Raw genomic sequence first — 25,988 nt, forward strand, 5'->3', positions numbered from 1 at the left:
ATGGTGAACTGCAAGGGCCAATGCGCTTTAGATACTATGTCACACAGCGACTATCTGTTTGACATTTCCCTAACTTCATTATCATAAATGGGTTTAGTGCCATTTTCATGGATGGTTGTGTTCTCTCTGCCCTTCTCTTTCTCTTCTTTAGGTATTACTTTAGAGTCCAAGCAAAGAATCCCTATGGTTACGGACCTATAAGCTCCTCAATCTCCTACATCACAGAATCAGGTATGGTTTCACAAATGTGAACATTTTACCTCCATGCTATGGAATTATGTTCTTGCTTTTAAAAACTTCCATTGATTTCAGAAAATCCCAGACTTTCACTAATTATATTTGTAAAGAACATGACCTGACATTCTTGCAGTGTTCCTCCCTGCTAATGTTTTCCCAACTCTGCCTGAAGCTACAGGGCAGGTTGCCATAGTTGAAAATCTAAAAATACACCATGAAATGTATAGAATAATATTGTTTGAGTCCCCTGAATATAACCAAGTGAGTAGAAAGAGTCCAGGAATCATTGTGATTTTTGGAAGGAATGAAGGAAGACTAGATTTTGATGGAAGAAAGTGGTTAAGGAACAGGTTACTATAGGACCCAATATACAGTATAGGCCCCAATAGTAGAGCGTAGGTGAAGAGATAATTGAAGAAAAGAGAATTAGCCCCAAAGAAGACAACTGGCGGTGGGATGTATTGTAGACAAGGTTGCATTTCAAGGTCACTAAATCTAGCGGCAATGTCAAAGGAATTAAAGCAGGGGCAGCCATCATGGTGCCTTCCAGTTGTTTTGGACTGCACTCCCATAATTTCTGACCACTGGAAATGCTGGCTGGGACTGATGGGCACCATGTTGGCTACCCCCGAATTAAACCATGCATGTGTTTGGAATTTCTGCCAAAGAATCAAAGCTCAAGAGTCAACCTTTATGGTAAATATGGGTCAGTCAGTACATTTGATGGCTGCCATTATCCCACCTCTGTGCTAATCCCACAGACAGGAAGTGCTCACATTAGGTTGCTGGATGTGTGAACCAGCTCTATCTTTTGAAATAGAAAATATGGAGACAGGGCGGATGGAGACAGGCTTGTTGGGCAGGCAATAAAGCAGAGAACAGGGACAAAGAAGACCCGGGAGCAAGATAATTTGGTGGTATGGGGGATCAGAACAGAAAGGAATCTCCGAGGATCATTCAAAAGCATGTGACTAATTCATAGATCATTCCTCCTGATTGCATGCTGACAAATGGTGTAGGCATGCATAGAAAAGTAAAGCATGGTTTTCAGCAGGTGATAGAAGCAGTAGCTTGTACAATCCAGAGGTTCAACATGAACCTTGCAGAATCAAGATGACATGTCAGGGTTCCAATCATCCTCTGCCAAATGGGAGGAAGTAGGTCATGGAGCTTTTTCCATTTCTAGTAGAGGAAGCCAACTCTTAACTAACATTTCTGACTAGTTCCTTGGGCAGGCCAATTGTCTTCAGAGCTGCCTGGTGTGAACTTGGATATCATTGCCCTGAGAATTGGGAGGTTAAATTAAAAAAAAATAAAAAAGGATGTTGAGTGTGCCTTTGCTAAATTGGCGAGACACTTAAAATTAGTTTTTTAATTGTGAGCAGCTGAGCAGCTGGAGGTAATTGTCTGGAAGGAATATGGGAAACAATTTTCCATTTCAGTTTTTTACTCTTTTGGTTGAAGCTTGTTCCCGTTTCATAATGGCGATATTTCTTTGACAAGGCTTTTTAAAGAGGTTTTTTTTTCTTTTAAAGCATAGTTAAATATTTTATTTCTTTTATTTTTGCTGAGATGGTTGCTCAAAGGCCAGCCAGCACAGTTAAACATCAAAATACAATGTGTTGATCCCTTAACAAACTCAGGATAATCACTGGCCATTACTGCCACAGACTTGGGGCCTCCAATAAGTTGTTTTTTATTCCCGTTCACCCCCTAAACCTGATTCTAGAGTTCTTGCCATAGAAGTTATAGGCACTTTTAGCTATCAAAATGGTATTCTTGAAAGTTAAAAACTTCAAAATCAAGTAAAGCGTTTTATATAATGGATTTATAGGAGGGCTGTAACATTTAAACGATTAATAGTTCAGTCCTGTACTTGTCTACTTAGAAGAAGGTCCTATTGAGTTCAGTGGAACTTACCCCCAGGTAGGTGGATTGCTGCCTTAATCAGGTAGAATTTAAAAAAATAAATACTAAAAGATGTTGCTGATTAACTAGGCAGTATATTTTAAAAGCACATAATTTTTAATATAAGTAGGTATAGAAACTGAAGGTGGCAAGCACACCCTTAAAAACGATGTCCCTGCTTTTCTCTTACATTGGAGGGAATGTCTGTTCTTAGATACAGTGGTACCTCGGGTTACATACGCTTCAGGTTACATACGCTTCAGGTTACACACTCCGCTAACCCAGAAATAGTACCTCAGGTTAAGAACTTTGCTTCAGGATGAGAACAGAAATTGGGCTCCAGCGGCACAGCAGCAGCAGGAGGCCCCATTAGCTAAAGTGGTGCTTCAGGTTAAGAACGGACCTCCAGAACGAATTAAGTACTTAACCTGAGGTACCACTGTAGTGTCCACTGCAACACATGTATGCAGCATCCAAAAGCAATGCTTCTTGCTTCAGAATCACTGGTTTTGCTCATGTAGACTTAATAGAGCAATTACCATATTTTTCCGTGTATAAGACAATATTTCCCCCCAAATTTTTAAGTGTAGAATTGGAGGTCGTCTTATACAGGGAATGTTGCAATTAAATATATAAATAAATACATGCCGCCATCCATATCCCCCCCCCCCAGCCTCCCCTCACTATTGTCCTCACGACAAACCCTAGTCTGGTACTTTACCCCCCCAGCAGCCCCCACTCTGGACATTGTCCCTTCCACCCAGTTCCCTCAGCCGCCCCCTGGCTACCCAGACCCCCCCATTCTCCAAACGCACTCACTCAGGCAGCTCTGGCAGTCGCAGCTCCTCGATCAGCGGCGCTCGTGGAGTAAATACGGTACATACCGTAAATACTGAGATGAAAGTGCAACACACAGTCTGGAGAGCTGGAGCTGCAGCTACAGTGGAGTTGCACTGAGCTGACAGGAGCAGCCGCCATTACACAACTTGCCTCACTGTTTGATGTTTAAATATATGGTGCTAAATATACCAGTATTTTGAATATTTAATAAAATATCAAAGTTGTTCTGTTTGGTGTTTAAAATATTTATTTCTTAATTTTGGGCTCAAAAAAAAATAGGGGTTGTCTTATACATGGGGGCGTCTTATGCACAGAAAAATACGGTAACTGATTAATGGACTAGAATTCTTACAACGAACAGTCTTGAGAGTTATGAAATTGGGCAACAGCCAGGTTAGTGTTTTGTTAGTAAGTAAGGAATGTGTTGCATTCCTTTTAAAAGTGTGTCGCGGGAATGGATGAAAGCATTCCGCTTAGTCCTAAGAATAATTTTGTCTTGCTGAAAAGCAGTAGCTAATCACACCACGTATGTGTGGGGGTGCCTGTGTGTTACAGGGCAGCATGAACTAGTCGTGCTGTGCCACTTGCTGAATCTGGCAGGCTTGCCCCACCACTGCCATCTGCAGATTTGGAAAGGGCTTTATGCACATGCCAATCTATGCGCAAGAGCTCCTCCCGGCAAGGGGAGAAGGAATCCTGACTGTCTATCCAATCCAGTGCTCACAACACATGGCTAGCAACCAGGAGTGATGGCAAATAGCAAGCCTAGCCCTCTTGGCACATTCTTTCACGTTTCCATGAGAGTAGAGTTTTCTGAATGGTTAATTTGGAGCACCACCTTTCCTTCTTCCATATTGTAATTGTGTTTCTCTTCATTGATCCCCATTCAGCTCTTTACAGCTTGCTATCGTTGCAGATGATGCAAGAGTTATTTGCCATCATCATCCCCTGTTGAAATGGTTGGCTTATTATTCAAATGGTTGGCTAGCTTGACATTTCATGGTTGCTAAGTTACTGCTCAACACAACATGGTTTTCTCTACCTTCCCCATGACGTGCAATCGAAACATTGCCACGTTTCAAAAAAACAAATCCATAATAAACAAATATGCTAATTTCACTCACATAAATGAAAAAGGATGGTTATAAAGGCAAACATAATGTAAATACTTTTTTAAAAAAAATAAGGAATATTGCATACTCAACTATTTTTTTGTAGACTGACTTGCGTGGGAGTATTTTTGCTTTCAAAATAAACAGGAATAAGAAAATTAACTTTTGCAACCCACCATTTTTGATGTAGCATTTTGGTTTTATTTTGGCTTCAGGGGATATAAATCTTCAGTGTAAGCCACTCATGCATTTTCTTGTTCCCTCTTTATAGATAATCCTCTACTTATTGTCAGACCACCGGGTAAGTCTCCTTGCTGTTTTCAGATATTATCTTGTCCTGAGTACTGCAAAACTTAAGGTTGTGACATTGTACAGCTGACAGAGAAATTTAAAATTATTGACTTCCTTTGAAAGGGAGAGAGGGATATAAGTTTTATGAATAAACAAGAGTGCGGAAAACTGCCCTTTCACCTGATTCTGTTATCTGCTTCCTTTATGCTTTCTGGGGCAGTCAAGTTCTGGAGACAGGATACTGAGTTTTAAAGTTTGGATAGTGCATTGCTGTATGTCCATTTTTAACTGTCTTATATATCCATTTAAATTTATTTATTTAGAACAGCCTTGCATTTATGCACTGGCCTGGTAAGCACAAGTGACAAGGAATTGCATGTGGTTGGGTGGAGAAGGGACAGAGCTCTCTACAAGAGTGGTTTGCATACTAGGGCAGGACCACCCACCCAGTACTCAGATCTTTGCTGTTTACCTGGACCAATCTGGGATGGGGTGGTGTGTCCTCCAAGCCCAGACATTGCTGCTGCCCCAGCCTGGTCTAGGTAAGCAGCAACAGGGAGTGCAGATCCATCAAACCACACATGCCACTACCAGTGTCCTGTCTCTCCTCTGCACCCAGCATAGAAACCAGGGAGGTTGCTGGAGGTAGGAAGCTTCCTCTCTGACACCTTGCAAAGATGTGCATTAGTAATAAGAGAAGTTTAGGGGGCTGCCGAAGGTGATCTGGAGTTCTGTTCCCCTCCTCTGCCAGCTCCCGGCAGGCAACTAAAAGATTTTGCAGGCTAGTAACTTTCATGGGATATTTTCAAGGCTGATTAAAAACACATATACCCCACTTTTCACCACACAGTTTGAAGCATTTTGAAAGCTGCTAGATATCCAAAACATATTTTTGCATAAAAAAAGGGGAATATTTTTGAGCTTGAGGGACACCTTCCCTTCTGGGAAACCTTCCAAGAGCCACAGGCTGGGCTGGAGGCGAAAGTGGGCAGAGGAACAAACGTAGTTTACCTTTGTAGAGTAGGTTAGTTTCTACATACCCTCTTTCTCCTCTGCCCTGACAAGAAAGTGGCAGTCTCAGAGCTCAAGGACACAATCCAGCTAGGCAAAAACACTCAGGGTTTGAAGCAGGCCACTGAGGGGGTGTGGCCTGGAGAGAATAGGTGTTCTGAGGGCCACATAGATAGGTCTGGAGGGCCACATCCAGCCTCTGATGTTCCCCACACTATCTCTGTCTTTTAAGGGACTTTAATGGGAAATGTAGGGACCCGGGTGGCGCTGTGGGTAAAACCTCAGTGCCTAGGGCTTGCCGATCGCATGGTCGGCGGTTCGAATCCCCGCGGCGGGGTGAGCTCCCGTCTTTCGGTCCCAGCTCCTGCCCACCTAGCAGTTCGAAAGCACCCCTAAGTGCAAGTAGATAAATAGGTACCGCTTTATAGCGGGAAGGTAAACGGCGTTTCCATGTGCTGTGCTGGTGCTGGCTCGCCAGAGCAGCTTCGTCACGCTGGCCACGTGACCCGGAAGTGTCTCCAGACAGCGCTGGCCCCCGGTCTCTTAAGTGAGATGGGCGCACAACCCTAGAGTCGGACACGACTGGCCCCTACGGGCAGGGGTACCTTTACCTTTACTTAATGGGAAATGTGAACTAAGATATATTTACATGCAATTATCTGCTACTATTAAGACTTAAAATTATTATTGGAATGATAATTTACCCCAGAGTTTTGTGCCTGATAACTCAGAAGTGCCAAATAACTCTTCCAAGCAGAACTGAATGTATAATGAAAACCACATGGCATGCTTCACAGCACCAACTATGGCGAAGGATAGCCAGTTTCACTGAGATTTGTTCATGGGGAGACACTATGCTGATGAATAGCAAGGGAATGTTGAGTGCTCTGATTCACATTCATTGTGTAGTTTTCTTTCCACGAACAGTTCATTGTTTTGTCCGCACTGAGAATATTCTGGCTGAAATGCTGGAAAGAATGGCACATGTGAAAAAACTTTTTGGGTACAAAAGAAGTCCCATTAAACTCAAGTCAGTTGTACTGAAGCCCATCTCAGCCAAACTCAATGAGGCTACTCCTGCGTGTTATTCAATTTATGTGTGTTTACAGGATTATGGTGTGCTTCTTTTGGAGTCAAAAGACTCGATTAAAGAAAAGACCAAATGTTGCTTTGTCTTTTCTCCTTTTAAAAATGTGGTTCCCATCCCATGGAACACTTGCCAGCAGCATAAGGGAGACAGAGCACAGGGGGAATGCTGTGAAAACAAGGAAACAACAACTTTCACATTGTAACCTTCCCTTGTCCCGTTCGTGGGTAGAGTAGCAGTTATTATAGAAGCAACATAGATTTTACTGTTTGATCTATTTACAGCTTGTAGCCGAGAATTCTTTTACGTGTTCAGTCTGTGCTGATATTTTTATAGTCTGATCCAACACTTATGAAGTCCAAGTATTTAGTGCCTATCGCCCGATCAAGTGATTTACTGCAGGCGTGGGGGCTCTGGGGCAGGCACAGGACTCTACCCCCCACATGGACACTGCCCTATTTATTTCAGTCAATGGGGCAGCTCCCTACGTATTCACAAAACTACGATTTACATCTGAAATGATCCGGTTGGCGCTCTGCTGCCTATGTTTACACACTAGAGCTCATGGGACTTTGAATCAGGACAACTGATGTCAGCTTGAGTCTTCACAAATTCTCACAAGCTTATAGAGGTGGTGAACATTAACCCTTTTCAGGTACCCCCCCTCTTGTATGATTGCATGAGAAGGAGGCAGGGGCACTTGCTAGCTCCACTCCCTCTCTTGCGTTCTTGTTGCCCAGTCTCTGCACCTCTTTTTGTAAGGGCAGCTTCTGCAGTGGAGATAACATGCTTTGCTTGTATGAGATTTCTTTGCATTATATTTATCCATTTATTTATTTGAATGATACACCGCCCTTTATCCGAATATCACAGGGTGGTTCACAACATAAAAATACAAAATGAGAACACAAAATACACAATGGAATGAAAATGAAAACAAACCAGTAGCCCCTGCTCCCAGAAATGCATTTAAAAGGCCATCGGACCCAGCATGCTCCCCACAAGGTCCCCTTATAGCACATGAGAGGCACATGAACTGGGCAGCAAAGACATAAGAGAAGGGAGGAGGTCACAGAGCAGGCGAGGGTCAATCCTTGAATAGGGCCTTTGAATCCACACTGAAGTAGTTTTCTGATCCATGGTACCCTGGTTGTGGTTGCTGCCTTACCAGCAGTGGCAGATGTCGTGGTGAGGCTGTGTCGCTCACTTGACCTCTGTTAGCATGCTAGGACAGGAAGGGATGTGGTGGCAAGCAGGCTAGGTACCAGTGGCAGAGTGGAGCCACTCAGGCACTCCTGCTGGTAAGCTTCCACCATGCCACTACTGCGCCCCTTCCAATCCCAGTGTGCTGCAGCAACTCAGCCAGGTGGCGGTCAGGTGAGCAGTGCATTCCCACCATACCAGCCACCACAGCTTGTCGCCACTCAGATCACTTTGAGACCTTTTGCAGTGGTATAGACTATAGACAACCACGGGAAAGGAACCAGGGACCCACTCCCTCATTTGGAAGCATCATCATAATACAAGGGTCGTATGAGATTGCCTTTTTAAATCCAAGTGCTTCTGTATAACCAGATAGTGGATTGGGCTGTCAATAAGTGGCGGCATTTACTTATTGCCACCACATAGTTTGAAATGGCTAACAACAGTTGCTGTTCAGAAAAGACCTACTTGGCTTTCTTGCTTTTGTGCAATCTGTTTTGATTTAATGTTAGCTTTAGGGGAGGGGGAACAAAGCAGAATTTCAGTTCAGAAAAAAACCCCCCTCAAAAGTGCTTATGTTTCTAGTCTCATTTTAAAATATCAAGTTAACAGATAATAATGCACACCGAAGTCAATAACCCTTTTATGATTTGTTGGCTTTAGCTTTCTTCATTTCCTTTTTCTTTTTAAAAAGAAATACAGAACCACAAAAATAAAGTAGTGCTTAAATATTTGTTTTGATGAGAAATCATCTTTAAAATGCCCATTGCTGCAGCTATCCTAACAGTATTATTTTACAGCTGACCTGGATTTCAAACACATTAAACTGTATTAAGATTATAATGTTAATATACTTTAAAAAGTTAAAAGCATTGGGTGGTAATGTTGGACACACCATTCTGTTAAGTACCAAGGAAACAAAGCACATCTCAATTTCACTAACACAATGACATGATGCTATATTACAATATACTATTACTTCATCCTAAGATATTGACAACTGCCCTGAAGGCTCGGTGGAGAATATGAGGTTTATGCCATTTGTGACTTGGGCTACAGTCCTAAACATATTTAATTGTAAGTCAGCTCCATTAGGTAAAATCAAGAGACTTCCAAGAAAATGTCTTTAGGAATGGATTCATATGTTGGTTATGAAGACTTTTTATGGCCTCTGAAAATAGAACATCAATTAAGATATGATGGTTAACATAAACAAGCTAAGAAACTTGATAACGGAACTTTTAAGTCTGTTACTTTAACTCTTTTTTTAGGTGGTGAACCAATCTGGATCCCATTCAGCTTTAAATATGACCCCACATATTCCGAGTGCAGTGGCAAGCAATATGTGAAACGGACATGGTACAGAAAATTTGTAGGTGTTGTTCTTTGCAATTCATTGAGATACAAGATTTACCTCAGCGATGACCTAAGAGGTATGTATCTGGGTCAACAGAATTATGGCTGAGCCAAAATTCCATATTTTGTGTGAACATTGCTGCTGGTAAACCCCTATCCCTCCAACATATCAAGAATTTATCCTTTCCTAGAAATTGGTAGGGAAATGCTGCCCCACTTTTGCAGGGGAGGGTGATTTTTAGGTTATTGAAGGAATTGAGTGTGGTAAAAAGAAGCCGTGCTTAAGACTTTTTCAAATGGGGTCTTGCATATAATCACATGAAGTGTGGCTGGCCATTCTTGCTCTGTGTGTGCTTACATTGGGGTAACTGTGGTTGATGATTTGGTGTCTTACTTAAAAGTGAAATAGTGTCTAGGCGTGTGGATATTGTGACTTCTGTCCCCAGCCTGATTTAGAGCCTTCCATTTGCATCCTATGGAGCCTTAGCTGTAATCTAAAAGATATAAAGTACTGCCCAAGTTGGTTGATTGGGTGTTTCTACCCCAAAATCTCTGCCCTCAGGTTTACAATCCAAAAGACGTGACACAAAAGGAAAAGGGAGGAAGTGGTGGGGAAGCAAGCTCAGGCACCAGTTTGCAAAGTTTTGACATATGTAGCATGAGAGAAAATACTAAAAATGCATATTTTGAGAGGGAAATGCACTTAAAATGCATATTTGAATGTGCTTTTTGTGCAGATTTAAAATATTTATAGCAGAAATAAAAAGACTTATGAGGGAACACATGCAAAAATGACTGGGGCCAGAAATTCATAGGTTCATCCAATTCTAGTTGAATCGCTAAAGCTCAGTTCAATTTTCTAAGCCAACTTCAGTATTGCTCTGCTCTGAAGTGTGTGCTTCCCTCTTCTGATGAGAATATGCTGCTACTTCACAATAATGTGCATTCTTAATTGTTGGTGTCCGTCTGTCTTGGGAGACAAAGGAGGAGTGCTCCTTTGGGGGTGAAGTCAAGCTGTTGGACAATTGCAGCGCCTGCTGTGGCTGTAGAGACTGGTATGGGAGAGACATGTTTTGTTGTAGCTGGGGCAGATGAAGACGCCCAGATGTGCTGCTGCAGATGCACCATGGCGTGTCTTCTTTCTGCGCTACTCCCAGCGGACATTCCTTCTCTGGTCACTGCATTCTTAATTACACTTTTTAAATTACTCCTCCTTTATTTCATTCTACCACTGTGCTGGTAGCTGCTTTAAGAGGCAAAGCTTTCCCATTGCATTAAGTGCAATTAGTTGATGTGCATTCTTAATTGTACATCAACTAATTGCACTTAATGCAATGAGAAGGGAGTCTTTGCCTCTGAAAGCAGCTACTAGCACAGTGGCAAAATGAACTCAAAAAAGGAGAAGACACGAGATCTTCAAGTGGGATTCTCAGCCAATAGCAGACATAAAAATCTGTTTTACTGACTTCAGGAATGTTGGCGAGGACCACTGGCTTCCTTTCATACTGTGCCAGTGGATTCTTTTACCATAACGCTCCTATTATTTCAGCTATATTCAAAAATAGCAAATAAGCCCACTTTCGAGACCTGCACCCTTCATTTCTAGATTAGCATTACTTCTGTCTGAGCCCTTCCTTGCCCTCTCATTAGACCGAAAATTCAACTGTAATCTGTTGCTTAGGCAAACTATTTAAACCAGAGACATTCTAAAACCTTTAAATGTCTGGATGAGGGTGCCTGGATGAGGATGTATGGACTTTTGGACTGACATTTTAAAGCACTTCCTCACCTTTAATTTTTGAGTGCAGATAGAATTTTTGTCTTTGCTAAATTTAAACAGAGCTGGCCCCTAACTTGAAAGTCTGATGCCTCTGCCAGCCTCAGCAGAGTCTGCTGATATTTCATCTTTACAACCCAGAGATACTCAGGTTTGAGTAACCTGGTTAAGTGTATCGCTCCAATCTAAAAGAGCTCAACAGGGAACAACCCCCATCCATTTTCAAATGTTTTCAGATGACTCTTCTTTCTCATGACCCTCTGCCCTTGCTGTGTTGCAGCAGTTGCAAGTTCTAACCCCATGTGCACCTTTTTCAGATACATTTTACAGCATCGGGGATAGCTGGGGAAGAGGTGAAGATCATTGCCAGTTTGTGGATTCACACTTGGATGGAAGAACAGGGCCGCAGTCATATGTAGAAGCCCTGCCTCCAATTCAAGGTAAAAAAGAAAGCAAAATTGGTAGTATGGAGCACCAGAAATCTACATTACACAGCAGTGGTGGAATGGACTGTAGGCAGCTTGCAGATTGCAGGTGCTCAGCATTTATGATTCTCAACAAACTCACATATTGCAGTTGCAAGCAAAGCAATCATCACACAAATGCATTGAATTGATTCTGCGCTATAAATTGTCCGCTCACCTTTGATGGGTTTTGAGGCACAGGTTGTGAGAATGGTGGTGCTTTTATAACCCTTTTGTTCTGAGGGCAGAAAATGCAGGAGTCACAGGATCATGCTGTGCTTTGCAATCTAAGCAAGGGCAGCTAATCCAGATGTGCCTGGTTGCTGGCTCTAAAAAGCAGAAATATGAGACACAAGGAAAGTATGGAACTGGCACAGTGATCAGATAGAACACCACATGTGTGGAAAACAATGTTGGGAAGTCTGCTAATGCTTTAAGCAGCCACTTTTTCTTTACAAATAGCGTTTTTGATGTTGCTTTTACCCTGATACCTTTGACTTCTGTTTGAATTGTGAGTGCTGATATCCAGCCTCCCTCATTTTCCTTACTCCTCTATGGGAAACTAAAGTCCTTTCCTAGGTAAGCATATTTTGGGGACCTTAATTATCCAAATGACCCCAAATTATTCTGGGGCATCCTTACACCTTGCCACAAAGAGATGCATGTGCTGTAGGGAAATCTCATTTTCCCAGCACTCAAATTGCATGGACAAAAAGTTATTTTTTCTCCAGCTAGCACACTCATAGCCACGCAGAATGCAGTTAGCATCATCACAAGTAACTGAACTTCTTCAGCCTGTCAAATTCAGGAAACGACATGGCTGGATCTTCCCATGCCACTCTTGTTCTTGCTTTGTGAAGTATGAAGTACCAGTTTCTGTGCCACAGCACTGGGAGATGCAGGAAACCCGAAATATGGAGCAATATGTGCAGAACAAAGCTGGGTATTGGGTGTGAATGAATTGTAGGTCTAGAAACAGTACTGATTACCCAAGAGGAAGGGGACTCTTTCTGTTGGGCATCTAAGGTGCTTCTTGGAACAGTTACGTATCCTTTTCTATGCAACTGTTTCAAGAATGCCCAACAGAAAGTTGTGTGCCATAGCTAAGAGTTTTGGAATGACGCAGTTAAAAATGCCGTCGCCATTTTGGGAGGCATTGTTGGAGCTCTTGGGTCTGGGAGGAGAAAGAGAGAAATAGAGTTGTTTACATATCGTGGATCAACTTCTCGGTGGGACTTAAGAGCGACAAATGCCAAATTTATGATGGAAAGAGCAATGTTATCTACGAAGGAGATATATGGAAACCATCTGGACTTAGTGGAGGAACGGGAAATCCACACAGGATTATTATTTTGCTTATCGGCTTAAGGAGACTAACAGAAGAGATCGTAAAGGAAAAATAGAAATTATATGAACAAGATATGATGTGGAAACACCAAGATAAGACTGGATAGAATTATGAATTTTGTTTGGACTGATTGGGACTGATTTGGACATTAACGCAGTAATAAGAAGATGATCTGAATCCCCCTTTGGATCTTGAAGTATGGGTTCCCCCAACAAAATTTAAAAATTTGGCTTTGTAATTTGGAATTTATGTAATGTGATTTAATTTGATGTGATTGGCCGGTTAATAAAAATTATTTTTAAAAAAAGAAAGTTGTGTGCCATATGCAAGAATACAATGGCAATCAGTGAGGCATTTGAGGTGATTTCCCAGACAGCAGGATTAGACCACACTTTACCATAACATTCCCATGTCATGAAATTCTACTCAATATTGATCCAGAGCAGAACTCCAACTTACAGTTAGCAGAGCAAAACCTTAAGTATGTTGCAGGATCCCCCAAAATAGACCAGAGGCAATTATATTTCATCCAGCAGAGCTTTACTGCCACTGAAGGCAAATGAGCATAATGGTCACAAATCCAATACATTCAGGATTAGCACTGTCAATAAGAAATCCAGTTGCAGCAGACTCAACTTAAACTTACAATAACTTAGAATAAATCTAAACCTTACAGAACACCACACCAGAAGGAAAGAGAGATAGAAAGTGAAAGTGAAACCCAGGATCCTTCTGGCCTCACTATTATAGTCAGCATGATCTTGACTGAAAGAGATAACAGAACCAGTTAAAGCCAGCTGTACTCAGCTTCTCTGAAGGAATAACCCAAACACCATGAACCTTCAGCTTGTTTCTTTCAGACAGTGATGCTTCCAGAACCCTCTTGAATTAATTAGAATAGGAAAGCTCTCTACACATCAGATCAATACTTTCTGCACTAAGAAATGCAAACTGACATCCTATGATGATGGTGCTAAGATACTAAATGCCATTATTTTGACTCCTACAGGTTATTATCGCCAATATCGGCAAGAGCCTGTATCGTTTGGACGCATTGGGTACATGACGCCTTACTACTATGTGGGCTGGTATGAGTGTGGTGTGCCTATTCCAGGGAAATGGTAACTGTGCCGAGGTCTTCCTGCAACGATTCAGCGCAGTCCAGCCAGCAGTGCCTTTTGAATGACTGTCATTGGAGGACTCTGAGCAGTTGGTTTGGCAAAGAGAGGAAAAAACGGAAACATGGAAAGGATGGAACTAGTCAAGAGTCGACGATAGACGCGGATGAAACTCCATGTTGTGTAGACTTTTGTAAACCTAAGTCTATGGTGCTGCTTGATTACTCTGCTTTAGAGCGCAGACAGGAGTCCTGCCTTCCTTCTCCTTGCCTCTAAAAGGCATGGAGATGTATCTACAATGGGTGCTACCTGTGCTCACTGAAACCTCATATATTCGGCTAGCCACGAAAAATCGGAATGGTGATGTATCTTGCAAGGAATGACTTAAGCATGCTTTGCTTGCATTACGGAATGCTAACCACTTTCCACTGCTATTAACGGGATTCTCTGCTGCCTTCCACTGGCAGAGTCTTATGCTTCAGAATGTTGCTATGCAGTCATGCCGTGTTACTTAAATGCCCATGAGAACCGATCAATGTTACTCAAGACTTCTCCTGTGGGTTTGCACATTGCTCCACGATATACCAGGTCACTATGTAAATTCAACTTATAAAAAGCAGCCAACAACCACCAGTACTGTATGCTTACAGAAGTATTTCTTAGAACTGAGGTTTTCTTGTTGATTTAGATGACTATGTGTATGGGAAGGTTTTATGTAAAAGGTGCTATTAATTAACAAGTCTTCTAAAAAAAAATCTGTGAAAAATATACTATGCACAATACATTAACCATGTAAAGAACCAGGCTTCTCTTCTTGTGAGTATTGTTGAACTGTAATGATGTTGATGTTTGTATAAAATAGAAGAATTCAGCACCGGACTCTGAGCAAGTGATGTTTCAATGGGGGTGATTTATTTGGTACATTTATCAATGTGACTAATATCCCAATTTGGATGCAGCCCAGCAATATAACAGTGTGAGAGCCAGTGTGGTGTAGTGGTTAAGAGCGGTAGTCTTGTAATCTGGTGAACCAGGTTAGCGTCTCCGCTCCTCCACATGCAGCTGCTGGGTGACCTTGGGCTAGTCACACTTCTTTGAAGTCTCTCAGCCCCACTCACCTCACAGAGTGTTTGTTGTGGGGGAGGAAGGGAAAGGAGAATGTTAGCCGCTTTGAGACTCCTTAAAAGGAGTGAAAGGCGGGATATCAAATCCAAACTCTTCTTCTTCTGTGCGAATTAAAGCCGTGCCCAATAGTCTTTAGAGCTTAAGAGGCAGCGTCACAAATGACTTAAGCTGAAATACAGAGAAAAGCTGGTCTTACTGGGACCAAATGTGATTTCAGGTGCAATTCCACATTTGCTCAGTTGTATCCAGTGGAAAGCTGCCATTGACAAATGCCTCAGAGTGGGGCAATGTTCATTAGGATTGCAGGGGGTGGGGAATAGTTCAGTTCACTCTCCCTGAACACTGTGGCCCCAATCATGCCCCAATCCATTTTTAGAAGTGCATATGAAATACAACACATCATTTAACATAGGGCCCTTCCAGACTTGGGAGTGGCTATAGGCATTATTGCCATCTGGACAGTGGCGTAGCGTGGGTTGTCAGCACCCGGGGCAAGGCAAGTAATTTGCGCCCCCTAACCCGTGGATTTGCACCCCCTAACCTGTGGATTTGCCCTAACCCCAGATGTTGTGTCCGGTGCGGCCGGCCCCCCCTGCACCCCCCACGCTACGCCACTGCATCTGGAGCAGTATTCTTGCACTGTAACACAGCAAATGTGGGATTAAAAAACCCAAAAAAACCAAACTGGAACATTTGTGGAATAAAAAGTTACAGGATTTCAGCAGGGTTGTGCACTGGTTGGGAAAGAAGCAGGATGTCCACCCTGAAACTGTTGCAGGCACAGAGAAGCATTGAAAGCAGGATTGCAAATAACTGCCCCAATACCAACTTGAGCACAAATCTTTCACAATAAAAAGGATGCCTGGAGGGGTCTGTAATGACCAGTGTAGCCCTCAATGTAGATGATCACGCTGCATGTTTCCTTAAATCCAAGAACGTGGTTTTAGCTAGGTTGAAACGTTTTATTCAGCACAGCTCCAGATGACTCCAACATATAATTGCTCTCCTAAAGCACGTAATAGTATTTGTTAATTGCATTGATTTTGGTTATATCTCTCTGGATAATGTCTATAGAGCATGAGGTCATGCAACCCATACGTCAGAAATGCTTGCACATAAAACTAGTATTTAAATGTTTTATGTGGAACAGGAAAGTGGGTCGGTCATATTTTATTTGAGTACTCAAAAAGAAGGTGCACTGATTTACTGAAACAAAAGGAGATAAAGCATTCCCTAAGGAAATATATACCATCTCTGCAATGTTGTTATAGTGAAAGCAGCATATACCTCTGCCCTCTGCGGACTATGAAATGAAAAGACAGCCCACTCAGTGAGTGGAAAGTTAAATAAGGAACATGCCTTCATGTTATTTTTATTCATCCCAATATAACCTGCTCTATACAGTAAAATCTATGCAGTAAAAACAAACAAACAAATGGACAACGTATGTTCCCAATACTTTCTTTTCCAAAATAAACTTTATAAGTGTTGACTTCCCACCACACCAAAACAATACAAACATGTCCTTAAGCTTGTATATACCATCTTCTCCTTCAGGGTTGTGCCTATTGCCTGCAATAGTGTTCCTCAACCTTGGGTCCCCAGATCTTTCACCATCTCCAGCAGGGGCAGGTTTTGATAACAAGGCACCCTGAGCAAGGACAACATTTGGCATCCCTCCCTAGATGATTCCTCTTGGTACAGTTGCTTTTCTAATGGAGCTTCTCAGTAGGTACCTGGGGGAGGAGTATTGGGAGCCTTTTGTAGGTGTTTATAGAGCATTCATCCTGATTTGTTTGCAGGGAGATTAGGTGAGAAGAGGGGAAAGTGTTGTTGCGCTTAGGTCCTTCTGGCTGGCTTCCCACAGGCATCTACAGGATGCAGGACTAGATGGGCCATTGGCCAGATCCATGAGAGCTCCTCATATGTTCTTACAGTTAATAAGCATTCATTCTAATTTGTTGGTGGGACGGTTAGATGATGGGTCAAAACAAGCATCATCCCACACTTTCCTCTCTCTCTCTCTCTCTCTCTCTCTCTCTCTCTCTCTCTGTGTGTGTGTGTGTGTCTTCATGTTCTCCCTTTCCTTATTGCAAGACCTCCCTATGAGCTATGTATGCAAAACCTGAACTTGCTGGTATTTGATTGAATCTCACTGGAAAATAGCAACAATTGGGAAGCACCCAAAGAGTTTTAGTAGCTGAAGCCAATGCTACGGGCTCTTTCAGGTCTGGCATCTTCAAGCAACTGCCAAAGACCTACTGATACCCTAGGCCCCCTTTCCCAACAGTTTGATGAGCACTGGGTGGCTGTCATTGTGTTGTCCAAAATAATCCACAGAAACCTTATGATCCGTGTGGTAGGACTTACAAATATTCCGTCCCCCACCCTGCATTTCCACCTCTTCTGCTTTCCTTCTCTACCGTTTTAAAGAGTTGGACTCTTTCATTTTAGTTTCCTTGAAATGCAGCTTTATCCAAACTGTGACTGAAATGTGAAACTAATTTCTCCAAATATTCGTAATAAACTAAAAGGCAAAGTTAATAGACCTCTCCCATAAACATTTTTCCACTTTGAATTGCTCTAATATGTAATCTGAGATTGTTTTACAAGCTCATGAAGGAATGTTTTTTGATTGTATGTTCTTATTTTTATCCAAGAATCTTTCAGAGTTGGATAGTCAAGCTCTTTGTGTGGGAGTGTTCATTATAATATATCGTCCCCTTTAGGCCAAATTTCATTAGCTGTTGCGCCAGGAAATACATGTTCAGGATCCGACATGATCACTGTGCTAGCATAATGTCCACCACCTGTGGCCTAGCTCAGATGTAAATAACTCAGAACAGCTTTCTGCCATTTATAGAATCATTACAATTATTTACACCCCACCTTTCAGAATACAACTTCTTCAAAGATGGATTGCAAGTAGCACTAAATTACATATTTTAAATATATTAAAAAGCCACCAGGATCTTTCCCACAGAGCACTTGATGGTACATTGTCCTGGCTAGGGCAGGCATGGAGTTCAAGTGCCAGAAACCTTGAAGTGGTCTTCTCCATCTCTTTTTCTTGGAATCCTTGTAATAACTTGATATGAATGTTTACCCCCAACAAGACTGCAGCTGTGTAAGGGGTGGGGAGTGGGTCCATGCATGTTGACCTCATTTCCACTATTGCATCCTTTTCAGCCTGTCCACTCCCCAGTCCACATGTTGGCATGCAGAGGTCTGAAGAAGGAAGCCTATGTTAGTAGTGGGGCATGTAGTAGAGCACACTCATTTTCCTGACACCAGCATCACTGCTACTTACCTGGATGTGGGAGGGGCAGTAGGAGGTCCACCATCACAAATGTGGTGCTCCCATCAGTGCGCCCACATTGCTCCAACCTCACTGCTGTTCTGCCCCAGGTAAGCAGCAGTGATACAAATGTTGGAAGGATGTCTCTGTCCCACCACTGGCTGGTAGGCTTCCTATATGATTTAGGACCTGGGGTGCATCCTACCCAGTTAGTGCCACCACCCAAAACGCCGTGCTGTTGGTAGGCTTCTACTGAACTTCAAACAGTGAGGACACTTGTGAAATTGAACGGAAGGCAATTGTTGATGTACCCAGGTCCCAATTCATCTATGGCTTCATAGGGGCGGACAAACACCTTTAACTGTACCTAGAAGTGAATAGGCAACCAGTGCAGGTTAGATAGCAGTGGAATAATATGCTCCAACTGTCTAGTCCTAGACAGCAACTTGGCACCAATATTTTGCACCAGTTAAATTTTTCATTTTCATTTTTATTTTGGTTCTGCCCTCAAAGAACATGTTACAATAATCAATACAGTTTGAACCATGCTGCGTGTCGAGGTGCATGTACTTCATCAGCAGTATTGGATGTATTTCCTAGAGCTGAAAGACTAAACATGTTTCCAAAAAAACCCACAGGTCCAACTGAATAATGACAACAGGGGAAGCTACACTGCTTCACCGGTAGGAAAATAACATGATTGAAAACAATAGGAACAGCTGTTGGCATTTAAGAAATTCATCTGGAAACCTTGGAAAACTCATTTTAAGAGGGGTTTTTTATTTTTTAAAAACAAGCTGGAAATATTTTACTGGATGTACCTGACTCAGCTATCTCAAGAGGTTAGTCCATAAGTTTGATGTGGTAACTGTCAGCAGAGTATAGTGGTTGAAGCTCATCAAATGAGCATCCAAAAGGTGATGTTCTTCTTCAAGTGTTTTGAGTTCCCTCCAAAACAGTTTTCCAGAGGCACCTCCCTATTCTTCTAGAATCCATGTCCCAGGGATGTGGTCCAGCTTTTTAAGAAAAAGGGACATTTTTGAAGAGTGTTCTCATTATCCTGTGTCTGAATCAAAGCTTTATTTCCACCATTTATATCCAAATTTGTAGAGCGCCTCCAGCAGAAGCCTTGGCAGTTAAATCTTTTCATAGTACACAATTATTTCTTTGAGTAGCTCCTAAATGATGTTTTCATCGGGATCTTGCTCTTATAATAGAACATAGAAAGCTGCTTGATACTGAGTCAAACCAATAGTGGATCTAGCTCAGTATTGTCTAGAGAGCAGTGGTGGATAATCTGCTACTCTCCACACATTGTTGAACTTCAGTTCTCATCAGTCACAGGTATCATGGCCAACAGGGGTGATGGGAGTTGTAGGCCAACAACTTCTAGAAGGTTGTCCACCCCGAACTAGGATCTCTCTGGGGTTTCAGACAGGAGTTTCTCCCAACCCCACATGGAAATGCCAGGAATGAAATTCTTGACAGAAACAATGGCCTGTTCCTTCCAGTTCTCTTAGCCTTTTGCTTCCTTTATCTACCCATATGAACTAACAGTTTCAGTCAGCATTAACTGATAAGGCATTTTCCGGAAGACAATTTTCTCAGAAAAGCTGTTCAAGAATTTAATCTCCCCACCTTTCTAAATATTCAGCATAATGTTTCCTCAATTTCACTGCCCATCAGCAAATCACTGAAGATTCCATGCACGGACAGTAGGAGTGTGTATAAGTCCCAAACTCATTTCCACATTGTGCCACATGTACAATCTACTTTCAGATTGTAACCATGAATTTAAGAGAAGACGAAAAAATGTGGTGATTGACAAGTTGAACACAACAGATGACAAATATAGAATTATCCCATTTATCATTATATTAAAATGTATGTATAATGCTTGGCTGTGGTGTTTTTCTTTATGCAGAGTTTCACAAGGAATCTGATACATAGCGTTGATTGTGAAAGTCTCTGCATTTATTATTGGGCCCACATGCACTGCTTTTTTTAAAAAAGAAAAAAGTGTGCCTGTTAATTAAATTAATTAATTATTTAATTAAATGTTTTAATTATTTAATTAAATTAAATTAATTAATTAAATGTTACAGAAAGTGCCACACTTTTAACATTTGAAGAAGAAGAAAAAAGGTACTGGTACTGCATACCCCAGAAAAAAACACTGCCTACATGGTCATTGAAATATACATACATGTAATGTCTACACACATTATTCAGAAGACATAAATTCAGTTCCTTCTGTGGCTATACTTCCTTTCACAACAGCCTCCAGCTATATTTCCTGACCTGTGAGCTGCTGCTCCCATAATGCACCACTGCTGTTTTCTTCCCCTCCTTGGGGAAATTGTGGAAGGCATTCCACATATTCAAAAGAAATCACACAGATTTATATCAAGCAAACTGCATTTGCATAATCGTTGCAGATTTTATTTTGGGAATAGAAGTAGTACACAGTAATCTGAACTTTCTTGGAGCAGAATTGGGACTTCTTTTTGGCAGGGCACGTGTAGCCCTAATAATGTCTTCTAAACAAATAGCACATGTTACAATGATGCAAGGATTTCCCCCATAAATCTGCACTTCCAACCTCCTCTATTCGTTCATTCTAATCTGATGGCAAAGCTTATAAGGATGCATTTAGTGATCTAAATACAGGAATCACTGCAGACTGGCAGTTCCTTCGAAGGCATTATGCAGAAACCACTGGGTTTTTTCCAGTGCCCATGAAATGTATCCTGGCACATCAGTACTGCAGCATTAGATAGTCTTCTGTGAGATTCCTGCATTTCAGGGGGTTGGACTAGATGAACCTCTACAATTATGATTCTATGATTTTATAACTAAAGCTGTGCACACTCACCAATCAAGGGTACACTCAAATGGAAGATTCTCACACTCCAACTTGGAAGTAATTTGAGAATGAAGCACTGGAGACATGGGGGGGGGGGAATACAATATTGAGTAAGATCCATTAGATCTCTCTTCAGTATGAACTCTGTTACATGACCAGTACTGCTCCAACATAGCCTACGCAGACCTGCCTGTTTACATTCTCCATTCTCATATTGTAAGAAAAGGGAACAAGCCAAGCTGTTATCAAACTGCTATCTTACCCTGTGCACACAACACTTTAAAAATATGGTTTGTGGAGTAGGGCTTTCTAAAAGGGAAATTTAGAACTGCCCTGTGGTACATGATTATAATTTGTGTGCAAAGCATGCTTCACCATTATGCACCTGTATATTTTCCTTATGTGCGCATACATGCTTTCTTTAATGTCACACTCAATGACATTTAGAAGCATACATAGAGTGGGAGAAAACCCACCTATTGTTCTTATTTGTGGTGGCCCTGGTTGTATAATCCACAGATAAAATGTTCATTTTTGTGCACTCTTGAGTGTCTCCTTTTGGTTTTCCTTATTCAAGCCATTTGACATCTTATAATTTGGAGAAGACAAATGCCCCAAATTCAGATAGAACCAATGAATGGTGACAATAATAACCGGTGCTATTTTTCTAGAAACTGAGTTCCGGTGAGTTCCAGCTGAAAAAAGCCCTGATAATAACTTAGTAATGAAATACATATATCATATATATATATATATATATATATATATATATATATATATATGAAAAGAGGACAGAAAAGAATAGAAAGCCATGTCTCAGTGGAATAAGCAACTAAAACTGGCATAGAAACAAAAGTAAGAAATAGTCTAAATAGTATGTATCAGCTGAGTAAAGTAATAAATGGTTCTAATGTTATACATCCATTGAATAAGACACGGTCCAAATACAATGCAGCGGTAGAATAAAAGTTGAATGATAAAAACTCCAGAATGTATCTTTTTTCATTACTTCTTCAGATACTATTGAATGACAGCCAGGCTTGACTTTCTCCAAGATAACACCAAGTTGGTGGGGGGTAGGGAGATTATCAAAAATTAACAAAAGTGAAGAAAGCAACAGCCAAAAATTAACCGACGTTATTGACCTCAAGGCCTGTTTCTGAATACCATTTACAAGTTATGAAAAAGGCTGCTTCCATTTGGCATTGCAGTGGGAGAGGGGCTGCCACATTCCCATTTGTAACTGCTGAATACCATTTCTCCACCTCTCTACCTCCACGAGATGAAGTGTAAAGACTGAAAATCTAATGCCCTCCCTCAGATTTGGCTTCATGACTACACCACATAGCCAGTGAGTGAGACAGGTTAAGCAGACAGTTCCTGACTCAGGGTCACCCACTGAGATTCACGAGTGAGCAGAAATCTGGACTAGGGTCCCAGTGCTATTTTTCTAGAAAAAGAGGAGCCGGAACTCAACACGAACACCTCCCACGTTCTCTTATAATGGTGCCCACTTGAGAGCTGCTGGAACTCACCTGAGCGGTGTCGTAACTGAGTTCCTGTGAGTCCCCCCTGGAAAATAACAAACAACAACCCTTTGTCTCTCCATTCGAAGTTCAAAACTCTAGCCGCTACACTGCACTGATTCTCTGGATTATTTTTGCTGTAGATGCCTAAAAAACAGGATGAAAGTAAATGAAACAAGTTATTCATGCTGGAAAGCTCTCCCTCCTCCCCCTCCCCATGAATGGAGCTTTTATCAGGTTTAATACTTCCTCCTTCTCTCCATAACCCATTTGTGTCAACTGCCATCCCAATATTCATAGGAACACAGTTGTGACTGCTAATGCTTGTGGAAATCAAAGTAGTTAACATTGCTGGCTGCTTTTCACCTCAAGCAGGAATCATTGTTGAGCAAAAGTTAAATCTCTCTTGGCCTGACTCCCACTACGCTTAGGTCAAGCATTCGGTGTTTTTCATACTTAATGGAAATAGTAAATGGCTTAGTGCAACAGGTGTTATTAATATCCAACAAAGCAGCTGTCAACACCTTTGTTCTGAGCTAGCTGGATCACCTTAGATCTGCTTGTTAACACCTTGAGAGTACAAGGTCTTGAAGCATGACCGGAAAACGTTCGTCAGGAAGTGGCCTCTCCACCTTTTCTACCCTTCGTAATGCCAGCAGTAATCTAACCTTTGTTTGTTTGCCACCTCCATCCTTGCCTTTGAATAGATGCCAGTCTTTGCCCTTTTCGTACTGTAAATGAGGAGAACAATACGAGGAAGCGCAATTCATTGGCATTTCCTCTTCCCTTTCTTTACTGCACTGTGTGAAGCTACCTGCACTAACCATCTGCAGCTTTGTTCTGCAAGGTGGGCATGCTAACATGATCCAGATCTCTGCTCATGGATTTATGATGGCCTGTTTGGGTTGCATGGCTCTGCCATAGGGCGGGTGGCTCCTTCTGGTGCTGTGAATCAGCCTAAATGAGAAGCCTTGAATGAAGTCCCATCAGTGATGGTGTCAAGAAGCATCTGGTATCTATAAAAAACCTCCCTCAGAAATATCTTCATTTAATTAGGGTTTAATCAAAATCATTTCTCTCTTGAAAAAAAAGCGAGAGGAACATAGGGAACTATAGAAGGAAAATAAATTAATAAGGCCTGGTAATCACCCAGCATCTCCAAAGTACACATTATGTCATCTTTGTATCTGGGTTTGATAGGCCATGAGCAGTCACTGCCTGTCTTACACTTTGAATTTCCATCCAGAAAAATGCAAAATGCGGGCTTACTTATTAGCAATTAATGAATTGTAGGGTCTTACTTGCAGGCTTTCTTTGCACACCTGGTTGGCCACTGTGAGTCAAGGAGGCTGGCCTAGATGAGAGACACGGAAATGAATTAAAAGAAAATTGATACACACACACCAGTATGCACAGTGTATATTTTTGTATTGGCAGAGAAGAACAACAGGTATGAGCTACACAAAATAATAAACTAATATATTAAGACCCATGGGTATCAATGAAAGAGATTCCATCACTTGTTTCAACTCTCCCATTGAAATAAATGGCTCCCAAACAAGGGCGGAGGAAGGGGCGGTGGGGGCGGGCTGCCCCGGGTGTTATCACTGAGGAGGGGCAACATTCGGCACGCTGCCTGCCTGCGACTCCCAATCCTACCCCGAGCCGTCGGAGGAAGGGGCAGAGCTGCACCGCTTTGCTGGTGGCTTTCTCCCCTTCCCCCTTTGTTTTGACAGCTCAGGGGAGAGTCACAGGCAGGCGGTGCACCGTTGCCCCCCACTCCTAGGCTGCTTCCTGGGGGGGAGCCTCCCCCGAGCTGTCCTGGGGGGGAGCCTCCCCCGAGCTATCAAAAGAAAGAGAGAAGGGAGGAAGGCTGCTGGCAAAGCAGCACGGCTCCCACAAGGCGGGGGCCCAGGAAGCAGCCTGCCATGGGCAGCTTGCTCCACCCCCCATGGGAGGCTCGCTTTGTTCCCATGGGCGTCTCACCCCCTGGGACCCTTGCTGTAGGCAGCGCACCCCTGTGGTGCTGCCCTGCCCCCTGGTACACTGGCCCCGTCCCCATGGCCCCACCCCCAGGTACACAGCATGCCATGGCAGCTAGCTCCACCTCTGCTCCCCAAAAGTGTTTCACTTTGACTGGATCATACCTTGCAGGTGACAGCTATAGCCCCGAGATGAACCTTATGCGAAATGCCTGAGAAAGTGCTTCCTTGCTGGGCAAATAAGCTGGGAATTTGGTAACCTTCATATTAACAGGAATAAGCTGAAATATTTGTTATGACTTGGTTTCATTAAAACTTGGGATACACAGTGAGAAGCAGCACAGTGGCAGAGAGCCAGCGTTAGCTGCTAGCAACCTGAACCAGTCATTGTATAGTTTTGATTTCCATCCTAGCTAAGCCATATCCTTCCTTTTCCCTCCCCATAAGGTCATGAAAGGGCATCAGCTATTTGCCTTACTCATTCCTTGTTTTCAGCGGATTTGCTTGTAACACAGTTACTTAAAGCATAAAGCTAAGTAAAGTAAGTATATTATGAGCAAGGACCAAAAAAACTAAACTAAACAAAAAAACAGTTATGTGTCTCAGACATGCAGTAATTCCTCTGTCTTGAAGCCCAGATGTCATAAGGTTTGTTTCCAGTCTTGAGACTTATGAACAATGAAAAAATGATGAAAAAAAGAAGAAATATGGATAATCTATAACATGTGCTTGGCAAATAACTACTTTGCTTTTTTCTTCTTAAAGCACTAATGAATTTCATTGGTAGGGCTTTCTCAAATATGCCGTGGAGCTTAAATTGTATTTTTCAAAACATCAAAATATATAATACAAAGTAGAAGAGGTTAAATATTTTGACTATCCCTCTAGCTGTCCAAACACTGGACAAAATGAAGTGGTATGGTTCCAAAAGGGATTTCCCCCATCTTCTTCTGCATGGTATCATTTATTTTATTCATATACATTAAAATGAATGACGCTCATTAAGTAGGGCGAAATCCAAGCATGTAAAAAGGGCGAATAAAGGAAATTGATGGCAATAAAACAATGGCAATAAAACAATGGCAGCCCCATCTCACAGTCACTTTCTTCTCTAATTCCCCCACTATCCCTAAGATCTGGCCTTGGCTAACCAAAGTCTTTGCCTGTGAACAGACATTTCCAGTGATGGTCATGTTCATGGTGCCTGACATATGCGGGCTGTTCCACAATCTCTTTGGTGAGAAGCAAAACACTGAGCATGTGCAATAGGAAATGCCTGTGGGGGTGATCTGGTTGCGACATCTGTCACCCTATTGACCGCCAGGGTTAATTCAGCTGATCTAGCTGGCTAGGCAGATGTCCCCTCCCTCCCACACCGCTCCATGTGCGTCCCTCCCAAAGTTGTGTGCTCGGTGGAAGAGGACAATTGTCCCATCCCT

At 42.2% G+C, this 25,988-nt stretch overlaps 1 protein-coding gene across 1 annotated transcript in view; it reads left to right on the top strand.

The window, feature by feature from the left end:
- Nucleotides 1-14,631, top strand: part of FNDC1 (fibronectin type III domain containing 1) — a 90,832-nt gene extending 76,201 nt beyond the window's left edge. Inside the window, exons 15-19 of the mRNA XM_083605790.1 lie at nucleotides 152-231; nucleotides 4,369-4,398; nucleotides 8,961-9,122; nucleotides 11,140-11,262; nucleotides 13,644-14,631. Of these exons, the coding sequence (XP_083461916.1) occupies nucleotides 152-231; nucleotides 4,369-4,398; nucleotides 8,961-9,122; nucleotides 11,140-11,262; nucleotides 13,644-13,759 (511 nt within the window). The 3' untranslated portion in view covers nucleotides 13,760-14,631. The remainder of the gene's footprint in view (nucleotides 1-151; nucleotides 232-4,368; nucleotides 4,399-8,960; nucleotides 9,123-11,139; nucleotides 11,263-13,643) is intronic.
- Nucleotides 14,632-25,988: the final 11,357 nt, after the last annotated feature.

The sequence above is a fragment of the Podarcis filfolensis genome, assembly GCF_964270895.1.
Source record: "Podarcis filfolensis genome assembly, chromosome: 3".
Taxonomy (NCBI): domain Eukaryota; kingdom Metazoa; phylum Chordata; class Lepidosauria; order Squamata; family Lacertidae; genus Podarcis; species Podarcis filfolensis.